Source organism: Bicyclus anynana, chromosome 25 (genome assembly GCF_947172395.1).
Source record: "Bicyclus anynana chromosome 25, ilBicAnyn1.1, whole genome shotgun sequence".
In the NCBI taxonomy this organism is placed as follows: domain Eukaryota; kingdom Metazoa; phylum Arthropoda; class Insecta; order Lepidoptera; family Nymphalidae; genus Bicyclus; species Bicyclus anynana.
This window is the reverse complement of record NC_069107.1, coordinates 4,260,497-4,273,295: the sequence shown is the minus strand read 5'-3', so window position 1 is coordinate 4,273,295 and position 12,799 is coordinate 4,260,497. Positions and strand designations below refer to the sequence as shown.

General features: G+C 32.1%; 2 protein-coding genes across 6 annotated transcripts in view; one reads left to right on the top strand and one right to left on the bottom strand.

The window, feature by feature from the left end:
• The window catches only part of LOC112050394 (transmembrane and coiled-coil domains protein 2), a 56,960-nt gene extending 51,036 nt beyond the window's left edge, over window positions 1-5,924 (top strand). For all 5 annotated transcript variants that reach the window (XM_052889365.1, XM_024088654.2, XM_024088653.2 and 2 more), the window contains one exon: window positions 2,194-5,924. In XM_052889365.1, coding sequence (XP_052745325.1) covers window positions 2,194-2,221 — 28 coding nt within the window. In that variant the 3' untranslated portion in view covers window positions 2,222-5,924. The remainder of the gene's footprint in view (window positions 1-2,193) is intronic.
• A 487-nt stretch (window positions 5,925-6,411) lies between these two features.
• Window positions 6,412-12,799, bottom strand: part of LOC112050397 (plastin-2) — a 65,487-nt gene continuing 59,099 nt past the window's right edge. Inside the window, exon 15 of the mRNA XM_024088659.2 lies at window positions 6,412-8,003. Within this exon, the coding sequence (XP_023944427.2) occupies window positions 7,568-8,003 (436 nt within the window). The 3' untranslated portion in view covers window positions 6,412-7,567. The remainder of the gene's footprint in view (window positions 8,004-12,799) is intronic.

Here is a 12,799-nt window from a genome sequence, read left to right as displayed (position 1 = left end):
AAGCTTGTTCATGCAACGCGGCGTAAATTAGACAATTTTGTTGTCTTTTTTGCATGTATATAGTGTTTACATACATTTATTCGTGAATCCTAGATGAATTATTTTAATGCGAATTTTACTTATTTACGCTGATTTGAAAATTTGCTTTACCTTAGCAAGTAATAGAAACATCTATCCTGATATATTATCTTAATATTGCACCGTCTATCTTTTTCCATACTCCTAGTTTAAACAATAAATTGAAGCTTTTAATCTCATATTGGTAAAAATAAACATTTTGTTTTAAAAATATTTGTTTTTTTTATAAAGTAATTCCCACTCGTGCTCAATGTTCATTTTCACCGTTACTTACCACTACTAGGATAATCAATCGAATGTGTACCTTAATACTAACGATATATGGTGTCTTATTGCAATAATTGTTGGGGTGGTAGGCAAAGAATTGATACGATATATTTTATTGATTGCCTAAAATGTATTAAATCTTATTAAGTCGAAATACGTTATTGTAGTTGTTCTTTTTTTTGTTATTTTTAGAAGTATAAATATGGCATAATCATAGTACATCATTCCCAGTATGGTTCTACAACTAAATCTTAAATTGTTTGAACAGATGTGAATATAGTATACAGATAAAAACCGGCAAAATGCGAGTCGGACACAAAGCGTTCCGTACCATTATCTATAAAAACGGCTAAAAAATCACGTTGGTTGTTTGAGAGGCCCCTGAAATATTTATTTTATTCTGTTTTTAGTAATTATTGTTATAGTGGGAACAGATATACATCATCTGTAAACATTTCAACTGTCTAACTATCACGGTTCAAGAGATATATAGACCTTTTTGTGCTTGTGCCTTCAGTGACATTGTAAAGGTTCGTTTATATCTACAGACATTTAGCGTGCCAGACACGTTCCGTGGCAGACAAAATAATATTCTTCTACACAAGAAGAATATTATTTTGTCTGTCACGCCACGTGTCTGGCACGCTAAATGTCTGTAGATATAAAAGGGGATTATTCGATGATGTTATTAAGTCTACTAATATACTAGTACAATTGAAAAATATAAATTATTGTGACAAAATATCATATCAATTCTTTGACTGACACCCTGTATATAATAAATAATAGTGTAAGTTATTTTATTTATTATACTAACAAAATATTAATAAGTATTATTTATATTTGTAACACGCTTTGTTATGTACAGTGGTACAGTGTATGTATTGTACAGCTAACACAAGCTCAGGCCAATTATTGTTTAGGACTTGTCTCGCTAGACGTTACTTTCTGTCAAAGTATATGATCAATGATCTAATGTTATTATAAAAACTGTCTATAAAATATCGATGTTTCATAGTTTTAATCGTGTTCGTCGGTTAAAGAGCTCGATAAAATAACCTTTTTGTGTAGTTGAATGGTGTAAAAAACGGTCAAAAACTCCTAGTTTAGTATAAATCTAACAAATCTAACTCGTTTTCCACAGAAAATGACAATTTTGTTCGTTTACTTTTTGTGCGATATTGGTCCTTCTCTAATTGGTCTGAGAACACAAGCCATATCAATGGGAAGGCAGAATATGTATAAAGAATATATTATTGTATTTATATATAAGGGTATTGTGAAATTAACGCATCATCATTGATGTCACTGCTATAAATCGAGATAATGAAAAATTACAGTTAAAAAATATTTGTAAAAGGTTTATAATTTTTTTCTTTTTGGGAAATAATAGAAATAAAATGGACATTGTTGAACATATAATATAATTTTGGTAATGTATTTTGATAATCCACAGAAAAAAATATCCAAGAAGTATTGAATTTTTAAAAGAAACAAAAATTTAAATTTGTTTTTTTTTTCCTAATCAACAAAAAAAAATCATTTTTGTTTGTTTCTTTTAGATTTTACTATAAAATTTTAAATGAAGGTTGAAAGTACAACAAATAATACCTTTAAATTATATAACATTATTTTTTTTTTATCTTGTCTTGGATTTTAGCAGAGACGTTAATAAAACCATAGATAACAAACATTACTTGATAACTTGTGGACTGGACTTGATTGCAATCTATCTAACTTAATGACATAATTACTATTTATTTATTTATTTAATACTTTTTATAAAAGGATTTATTTTTTTCCTTCGATTTTATTGTTTTAATTAAGTTTTTCTTTTTTTCAATTCAGGTATGAATGCAAGTCGTTGTGTGGTTGATATGTAATCGGCGTTTTTGGTGCAAAATGGTGGTATTGCAATTTTGTCCTGACTTTATTAACTTTGTGAAGACTAGCACCCTGTCAGTTATTTAGCTGATTTATATCCGGTGTCTATGAATATGTTTTGAACTGTCAAGACAAGATAAATAAGTATAACCACTTCAGAACCTAAGGTGCTACGGAAATGGGGAAAATCCGAAAAAAATACTTTGTACACGCGTCTAAAGTTGGATATATCAACAAAATAACGTCTTGAATATTTTTTCTAAAGCAAAAAATAATGGCTAGTTTAATAGATAATTCCAATTTCTCGTTTGTAATTTAAAAAAATCAATAAAATGATGTCTTGAATAATTTTGTCTATGAATTTCATTCGTAACGAAAATAGTGATTCGTATTTACCCCTAAAAGCACCATTGTTGTCCAGTGAATTGATTTTTTTTTTGAATAACAAGGCCCAAGGTTCGAGTCGTAGGTGAAGGTTAGCATTATTTTTTTTTTCATAGGACTTTAAGTTAGTATTTTTATATTAAGAGAGGATAATTAAATTAATTTTATTCACATTCTCGAAGTTGTGTGTAAGATGAATATGCTGTGATTTTATAATATAATTTTATATTGAATTAAATAATTACATTACTTTGCGAAAGTTTATGATGATATTATATGTTTTTTTAGTATTTTTCCCAAAAATGTGACAAAAAGTTTTGCGATGCCGTTAAAAAGTCTTCAACTTTCACTCCGAGTAGACACGTATCTTAAAAAAAAATTAATCAAATTAAGTATTTTCATGTTTTTGCGGAAAACACTAAAATAAAATTGTTCATCGTACATGTGATTCTGTGTAATTATAATTATTGTAAAAATATAGTGACTGTTTGTAGCTTTAAATCCAACAAATATTATTTTTCAATTTTATAAAATTCATTTTATACTTATTTATCTTGCTTAACAATTACGAAAGGTTTTATCATGTCGACGATTTAAATACGTTTTTAGTTAATTTGGTGGACGGAACCTTCACTGTGCAAAAAGTCTATATTATATTATAACTCTTCGGTTACTGAATAATAAGCACAGATTATTCAATAAAAAATAAACTGATTTTCAAATAATATGTGTTTTTGAATATTTGCGGAGTGACGTCAAAAACAAAAAAAAATACATTATACAAAACATTTACTTGTTATTCTTTTGAACAAAATCAAGTTTTTTTTTTGTTGTATTTTATAAAAACTACTGTTCTTTTGATGTTACATAAAAAATGAATCGATGATTTTTTTTGTATAATTAGTTATGTTTTTAGTCAAAATTGTTTTCGAAATAGACGGCGGGGGTAACTTGACAGATTTGGAAGCTACTTTTTAAGTGCAATGTTTTTCTAATATTATTTGATGTAATGTAAACATTCCAAAATTTCCTACTGATCGAATCTAACGTGGCGTAAATTATTATATTTGTAGATTTACCAACTCTCTCCTCCACACCTTTGTCTTAGTGTACTAAACTGTGGTGTTCGCCTTATTTTATGTATAGAGCGTGCACAACTACTTGGCTACACTTATTTAATACTAGCTGACGCCGTGCTATTTCACCTGCGTGGTTCGCGTTCCCGTAGGAATATGGGGATAATATATAGCCTATAGCCTTCCTCGATAAATGAGCTATCTAACACTGAAAGATTTTTTCAAATCGGACCAGTAGTTCCTGAGATCAGCGCGCAATCAAACAAACAAACAAACTCTTCAGCTTTATAATATTAGTATAGATTTATTTATACACTTCATTGTAAACCACAGAATAAGGAATATGATAGGATCTGCTTATAGTAATTTTAATGATCGCAGATAAACCCAGAAGAGAATAAAAATATATAACACACATAAAACAAAATAAAAAAGTAGAATACAAAAAGCTGGCCTTATCGCTTCATAGCGATCTCTTCCAGGCAACCTTAAGTTTAGAAAAATACAGACAGTTCCGGGTAGGATATCTACTTATTTAAAATAGATATAAACATTAGAAGAATGATCAAATACATGAGAATACCGGATAGTCCCTATCATACCAATAAGTGCTAATTTGACAAAGATCAGTTTTGCAAATTGCTATTTTTATGTCAGGTACTGATTTTGGTAATACAGAGAATGCCGCGAAGAACATAATTAAGATACTAGCTGACGCCGTGCCATTTCACCCGCGTGGTTCCCATTCCCGTGGGAATACGGGAATAATATATAGGTTATAGCCTTCCTCGATAAATGGGCTATCTAACACTGAAAGATTTTTCAAATCGGATCAGTAGTTCCTGAGATTAGCGCGTTCAAGCAAAAAAAAACAAGTTTCATAATAAGTTTGAAGTGTGTTTCAAACTTATTACAAAACTCTCCGGCAAATTTATTTTCTACCTAAAACGTGGCCAAGAAGTTGAGTACGATGAATTTGTATATTATGTAAATATTGTTTTTTATTACGAGTATGTGAGATAGTTCTTTCACCATTTGTATATTTTTCATTTACGGATGTGTTCGAATTAGCCAGCTTGTGGCTTATTTGAATGCGTCCGAACCCGAAGTGTATTGTCCTTAGTGTCGCCGCACACGGGCCACACGCGACAGTCACAAACGCCGCCACAAGAAGCAAGAAGGGGCCACAAAAGTAGCTGAAGCGCGTGACAGCCTCTTGTGACCGGTGGCTGCTGCTTTTTTAACACGTTCGCTGCGACCTCGTACCACACCACAAAGTTTTAGTACGAGGTCAAAAAACCTCGTATTGTATTGGTAAAGAACTGAAAAATCAGTGCCGCAAGGAACGTGTTAACCCATACATGCAGTATCAATGGCCGGTGCGGGCCACAAGAAGCGAGCAGCGACGATTGTAGCGTGTGGCGGCCACCGGCGTCAACCGTGTGCGGAGAGTCCATATAAAATGTATGAAACTACAGGAAATATGCCGGTAGCGACGCTTTGTGGTTGTGGCAGGTGGCCCGTGTGCGGGAGCCCTAAGTTGTACAATATTGGCGACTGCTATTATTTAATTTTATGTGAGTTGTATCACAAGGTTTTTTTTTTAATGTTTTTTCTGTAATACTATACGATTTGCAAAGTTGCGCGGTGTTTGGGCGTCGATCGTTAAGGTGACTTATTTTTTTGGCTCTGAGTATACTATTCAGCTACTATTATACTGCTATAAGCCGAATAGCTCAACTCTAAGGGCCATTTTCATGAATCGCCTTCCAGGGCTTTTCTTAAAGGTAACAGTCTGCTATCTTGATCAAACCACGCAGCATTGCAAAAAAAAAAATCGTGATAAGAATGATTTATTAAGAACCACTTTTATAAGTTAAATGGCCGATATATTTTTTTTATTTTTCCAGTTACAATTGATTTCGTTTTATTATTTTATTTACTTACGTGACGTGAAACCAGAAGTAGTAACTTTATTTAGAGATTTGAATAAGAATTATTTATCGTCAAAAATTAAACAATTTACTTAATGTCTGACAATTGTTATTTTAATGTTAAGCCGTTTAACTTATAAGGTGGTATTCTATAAGTAATGTAAAACTGTATTATACTTAATTTCTGTGAGCTCTCCCGTGTATTGTATGTATGTATTGCGTAGACGAACGACGTGTAAAATACTTCATATTCTGTTGCCGGCTATGGATTGAATTAAATCATCACAATTTTATTCAAAAATGACTTTCATTTCTAATCATCATCATCAATCATCATCAATCACCAGATTATTTTAACCATCTACTACAGGACTAGACATCTCCCTCCTAATGCCTTGATCACACGTACCGAGCAAACGGGCGAGACAGTGCCCTCGGCCGAGTACTCGGTACGTATAAACATTGCGACGAGTGCTCGGCCGAGCACTCGGCCGAATGAAGCGCCGAGACAACGTGCAATTGCAAAGTTAACATCTCCTGAGGATGCTCCGGTTTCGGGGTGAAACGTACGTAGAGTATTTTGTCGGACCTGGATGACGTTGTCCGCATGGGTTCGTCGACTTTTCGCGGATGATAGCAAAATAAATAAATCATTCTACAATTACTCGCTTACATCACTGTCTCGCCCGAGGAACATTTTACTCTCTCGCCTGTTTACTCGGTACGTGCGATCAAGGCATTACAAGGGCGGGGGATAAGGAACTTAGAGCCACCGATTAAAACAATGGTTTAGTAAAACATATTTAATGTAATCAAAATATACAAAAACAATCGTACAAAAATAAAATCCCATAATTTTTGAATTGACTAATGGCCAAGCAAATACTAAAAAAGTAAAAATTTTAAGGCAATTTCTTTTTATTAAAATGTATGACTAAGAAATGCTAAACATAAATAAAAATTAAATGCCTACACGAAACGTTTCGAAGTTGTTGTTCGAAAAGTTAGAATTTTTACGTCGTTGAAATAAATAAACACTACCTATTTACAATAAAATAAATAAAAAATCTGGTCGTGGCACCTGCGCCAGGAACGAAATTCCTTACCTACATTATTTTAAATTTTCTACAAATGCTATGTAGATTTCTATTTTTGTCAGTTAAAAATATGCAGTTTTCTTTATCTCTCGCTCTCTCTCTATATATAGTATAGTACATTTAATTTTCATATCATTTTCAAACCTTTAGTATAATATTCTTAAAATGTTAAGTTTCATATTTTAGGAAAAAATTTAATTAATTAAAGATCACGTATTATTGATAACAACACACAATCAACCTTCATAGAAAGACAGATAATATAAGGGAAAGTCGTCATTTACGTAGGCCTCTATTGCGTCTATGACATATTTTCTTGAAGAGAAAAGTACATAATTAATGTCGACCAATAGCGAAATCGAAAACATCGCTCTTCCTTTCGTTGCGATGGGAAGTATTTTTCTGCTAGTACCACATACCAATTTTTACAAATGTAACTTGATAAATAAAGGAATATCCATACAAAATTTCAACCACCTTTTCACCCCCTTCTAATTTTATTTGCGCGACATAAAGTATTTTCTTATTATGGTCTCAAATCGTGCCAAGTTTCATTTGAATTCATTCAGTAGTTTAAAAAAAAAATAAAAAACAAAATCTTCAGTATCGATTAAAGTATATAGCCCTCCAACAAAAATGTTCCAAATATCTTCAATGTACAGAATTTTACCTGTAACAGTTTTGTTATAAGTATAAAGATGCCGTGCTATTTGTCGACAATATGTATTTTCCTCTTCACGATATATCTCTTTATGGCCCACATCTTAGCCCTATTGGATGGATGTTACGTATTTTTTCAGTCAATTACTTCGCTCTACTGTAAGGGAACTTCGTTCCAAAAATAAAATTAATCTTCTTTAACAGTGACAGATGTAGAACGCGCCAAGTTCTCTGGTTTCGGAGGCAAAGCGGGTTTCTCAACCACATTCACCTCTGATACTGAATTAGGATCATTATTCTCATTCGTTTGTTCGTTCACTTCGAATACATAGTTGTCGTTCACGAATACAGGCGACTGTAGTTCACTCTTTACGAATTCAGGGGCCGCTAGTGCGTTCTGATCCAAATCTTGAACCAATAAGGGAGACTCTAGTTCAGTCTGACCCAAACTATCTTCTACTGATACCGCCTGTGTACTCTGATCCAAATCGTGCACCAATACCGTAGACTCTAGTTCACTCTGAACCAAATTATCATGCACATATGGTGTTTCCTCACCATCAACTGTGATTGGTGCATCGTATCCGCTGTGATCTACAACTTGAACTGCAGTACCGTCCAACCTGGTAGGTAAGAAATTGTTAGACACATAAAAAAAAATTATATAGACATATATTATACGTACATTCCTCTATTTTTTTATGGAATATTATGACTTAGTGGAGCCGTGATAGCCCAGTGGATATGACCTCTGCCTCCGATTTCGGAGGGTGTGGGTTCGAATCCGGTCCGGGGCATGCACCTCCAACTTTTCAGTTGTGTGCATTTTAAGTAATTGAATATCACGTGTCTCAATCGGTGAAGGAAAACATCGTGAGGAAACCTGCACACCAGAGAATTTCTTAATTCTCTGCGTGTGTAAAGTCTGCCAATCCGCATTGGGCCAGCGTGGTGGACTACTGGCCTAAACCCTCTCATTCTGAGAGGAGACTCGAGCTCAGCAGTGAGCCGTATATGGGTTGATAACGACGATGACTTAGTGACACAACAAATATGTATATTAAGAGTCCTACTAATATCTTTATGAGAAAACTCGTCTGAAAAATAGTTGTTTACACCAGTAGAGCTATTTCTGTTAAAGGAATGGTTGTCAGTAAAATGAGAGACAATATGAGGTACATCTGTACATTCCTCAAAGAACACCAAAAATCACCTATGCATCAGGTTTACTGGTTCGAGCGCATGAAACTACCTTGTAAGATGTACTAAGCAGTTCTTGTTTGAGACTTTTAAATTTAACTCTCGGACTAATTACATAAGGATCTGCCTCGCTAGACGTTACCTTTATATCATAGTATATGATCAACGATCTAATTCGATTATTATAATTACAGAATCGACAATTATAACTATGAAACTATTTATAATCTATCTATAATCTCTCTGTTGACAACCACTGCACTATCATCTGCGACAAAGAAGTGAAAATGCTAGCTAGGTTTTGCTGTAGAGATGATTTTTCATTATAAGGTGGTGTGCTCGTATAGTAATCGAAGGAAACAACATTGTTACAAATGCGTAATACCGTAAAATTGTAAATACGTTTTAGATTATAATCTATCTCGCGAGATTGTGAACCGCAACATACTCCAAAGAGCCGGAATTTGAGTGCCTCAGAAACCAATGGTTAGGTTACAATCTTCCTAACAAACTACCGAATAATTAATCGAAAAGGGTGTGGATTTTCATCCTCCTCCTAACAAGTTAGCCCGCTTCCATCTTAGACTGCATCATCACTTACCATCAGGTGAGATTGTAGTCAGGGGCTAACTTGTCAAGAATAATAAAATATTAATAATAATAACTCGTTAAATTGTAAACAGTATGTTGCAGTTCACAATCTTTCGTCAGTTTACAATGTCGCGAGATAGATTATAATCTAACGATATTTACGGACACGTATACACACATAAAACCAAAAAAAACTTAATAAGTCATAAATTACAGAAATAATCGATATAGAAACATACCTTCAAGTGATATCCATTTACCCATAAAAAGCAGTCAGAAACCAAACACAAGAAACACTTCAACACATATAAAGCATCGATTAGCATAGACAAACCATTCCATGATAAAAAAAACGACACAGACTACGAAAAACAAATGGCTAGATTTCCACTTAATTTATAAAATACAATTTAAGTAAAGACAAAACACTATTTATAAACATCTATTGAGAAAGCACAGTACAAAACCAGTAGAAATATTATTAATGCATATCTCAGTATTTTTAGTCTTGAAAAAAAAATATTTAAATGCCATCCGTTACCACAAAACCTGTATATCAAGATACAGTGTAATGTCACTTTATTAAATTAAAATAATTAAAATAATAATGACGTGGAATATAAATATAAAATTTTAAAATAAATTAAATATCTATTATAGTTAAGTAAACGTTTTGATATAATATATGGAATGGGTTATCTATATACACCGATGTAAAAAGCATCCAAAGGCCACGAACAGACAATGTGCATTTTTAACAGAAATTTGTGTTTTTAGAAAGTTTCCCGAGGTACAGTTATCTTGTGAGACATTATTCAAATACCATCAACCTCCTTTTTAAAGTTGATCATAAATATTGACGGTATCCGAATAAGTACACATTTAAAATTAACTATTGACTTAGTTAAGGTAAACTGTCAAAAAACAGAGGATATAAAATCTAATCTTTTATCCTTGTTAAATAGTTTTTTGACAGTTTGCCTTCCGTTTCCAAGAAATAAGTATATCTGCGACACGATATAAGGTCCGTTTTGACTGTCAAGAATTTTTTATTAAAACTCGCTAACACTATCATAGAATACAATATCACTTATAACTTATTAACACTTACACTTATTACACGTACACAAATATTTGATTAATCGTCATAAAAATCTTCAATTTTTAAATACTCGCGGACACTTACAGATATATTTCCATAGATAATAATTTCAAATTAGTTTATTTTCTTCACTTCTGAAAGTAACGGCCTTTATAGCATGTGGCAGATACATTGTATACACAGGAGTATTAAATGTAAAATGAAAAATATTTTTCAATTCCGATTTATTTATTTATATGCTTACATTATTATTTTAAACATTGATGTCAGCGCGCTATATAGTGTAGGTATATAGTATAGGGGTAAAATAACTCTTACTATTATTTCGATTCGCATCTCTTACGCTATGTTAGGAATTAGCGATTCAATGTTAATCGATTTTTTAATAAAAAAAAATAAATCTAAAATCGATAAAAAATAGGTACCTCCTGAACAACATATCAAAATGGTTTAACAAAATAAAAATTTACATTTAAAATTATATGTATAATAATTAATAATAAAAAATAATTAATTAATTATTTAATAAAATAAATCGTTGTTTCCCACGGGAATGTCACGAAATAAATCTCTATCAAAATATTACTTACTCATAAGAAATATACAATTCGTTATATATGGGTATCTCCTAATTCATATCATCAGGCACCATCTTCTTTATGACATTTGACAGTTGTAGTATGACAACTGTCTAATTATAATTGACAACGAATACCAACAGCGAGAACAATATGTTACGTCATCACTGCTGTGCTATGACAAAACACTGTATCTAAAAGATATCTACTGTTGAGAAATCGCAGTTTTTAGTCAAAAGCCACTTGAATTAAACTTATTGTGTATACACTGTAATTCAACTGTATGTATATTAGTAGTATTTCAAGTCTAAAAATTATTTGAATGATATTATATGTATCCAAGAATGAGGAACTTTTGGCTGTTACCACAGAACAATTTAGTGATAAGGTCGCCTTTTGCCTATAACATTGATGTGTTCTTTTGTAATTTCTTTTTTGTGCAATAAAGTTATTATAAAATATATAAATAAACAATGTATTTAAAGATACAGTGTAATGTCTGTCGGTATAGATTTGGGGTAATAAAACCGATTATTAAAAAAGTCTAGTTTTAAGTTTTATTTGTCATTTAAAATTTAATAATAAACAATGCAATTGATATTACATACTTTGAATAAGCATGTTAAAAATTTTCACTTTCGGTTATAAATTTTAGACTGTCTATAAAATTGTCTGATTGCCTATTATAAAATAAATGTCATAAAGAATCAGGCCCTTTCATAAATGCGGATTGGGAATGAATTAAATATTCGAGGAATGTGGGCACATGACGAATTTAATGAGATTTTATGAACTTTCTTAATATTTTTTTTTTATGAAATTTGACGTTTAAGTACCAACTTGTAGGTTGCCCAACCTGTTCCACGCAAGCAAGGCCTGTTAACTTAATAAAGATTATCCAGTATATTCAATTTGTAATAACAAATTGAGTTGAAATAAGATAATGCTTAGGTGAGTTTGATCAGAATGGCGTGCACAGGGTAAGCATAAAGTCAATTCATGCTTACCCACAATAATAATAATGAATTTAATTTTAATATCAATGAATAATCTTAAAAGTTGTTTCTGACACCTAAAACGATCCCAAAAAAAGATTTTCCAAGCGATTTTTTTTCGTTGTAAAAATGTATAAAAAACATTGACACATGTTTAATACTAAACGTCTATAAGTACTAAATAAGCCTGTCGTATTATATTGTTACGTTATCCCCTCAGGCTTGTAAGGGCGAAGACACATGTGCGACAGTCGCGTCGTTGACATCGCGTATGTGTCTTGGCACTTAAATAAGTTACACTTATAATTACGTGCGTGTTACGTACACATTTATTTATTACAATCTTAACAAGTAATCCCACCCGGCTAGCGACGAATATGTTCATTTCGGGACATCACAATACAAAAAAAAAACAATTCCATCACCGGGCAACAGTATAAGAGAAGCCAGTATATCAGCCGAAAGGGTAAAAAGCTTAATTATTTACACAGTATAAAAATTGCAGTAAGATAATTCCGCTGTGCAAATACGTATATGCACACAGATGTTTTTTCCAAAAGCATCTTACTCATCACGCAACCATAGCGGACACGCAAATGCAATTTGTGACGTCAAGTTTTACTTGAAAATTTGACGTAACAACTAATAAGTCACCATTAATTCGACATAATCAGAGAATCATTAGACTGGGGTTTAATAAAATCGACCTTATAAAATCTCAGTCATACAATTCATGATATAAATTATATTCAACCCAAATTTTATAAAGATATAAGCGTGCAATTTAAACATCTGTGTGCATAAGCTTACGTCATTGAATGACATATTTCGCAAGTGTGTGTAAAGCCTTTCGAGTGACTCGCTGGTTTATCTATACTGTGACCAACACCTGTTCACATAATATCATAATTATAATAATATTGTATATAAAAAGGTACACTGAATTACGGAAT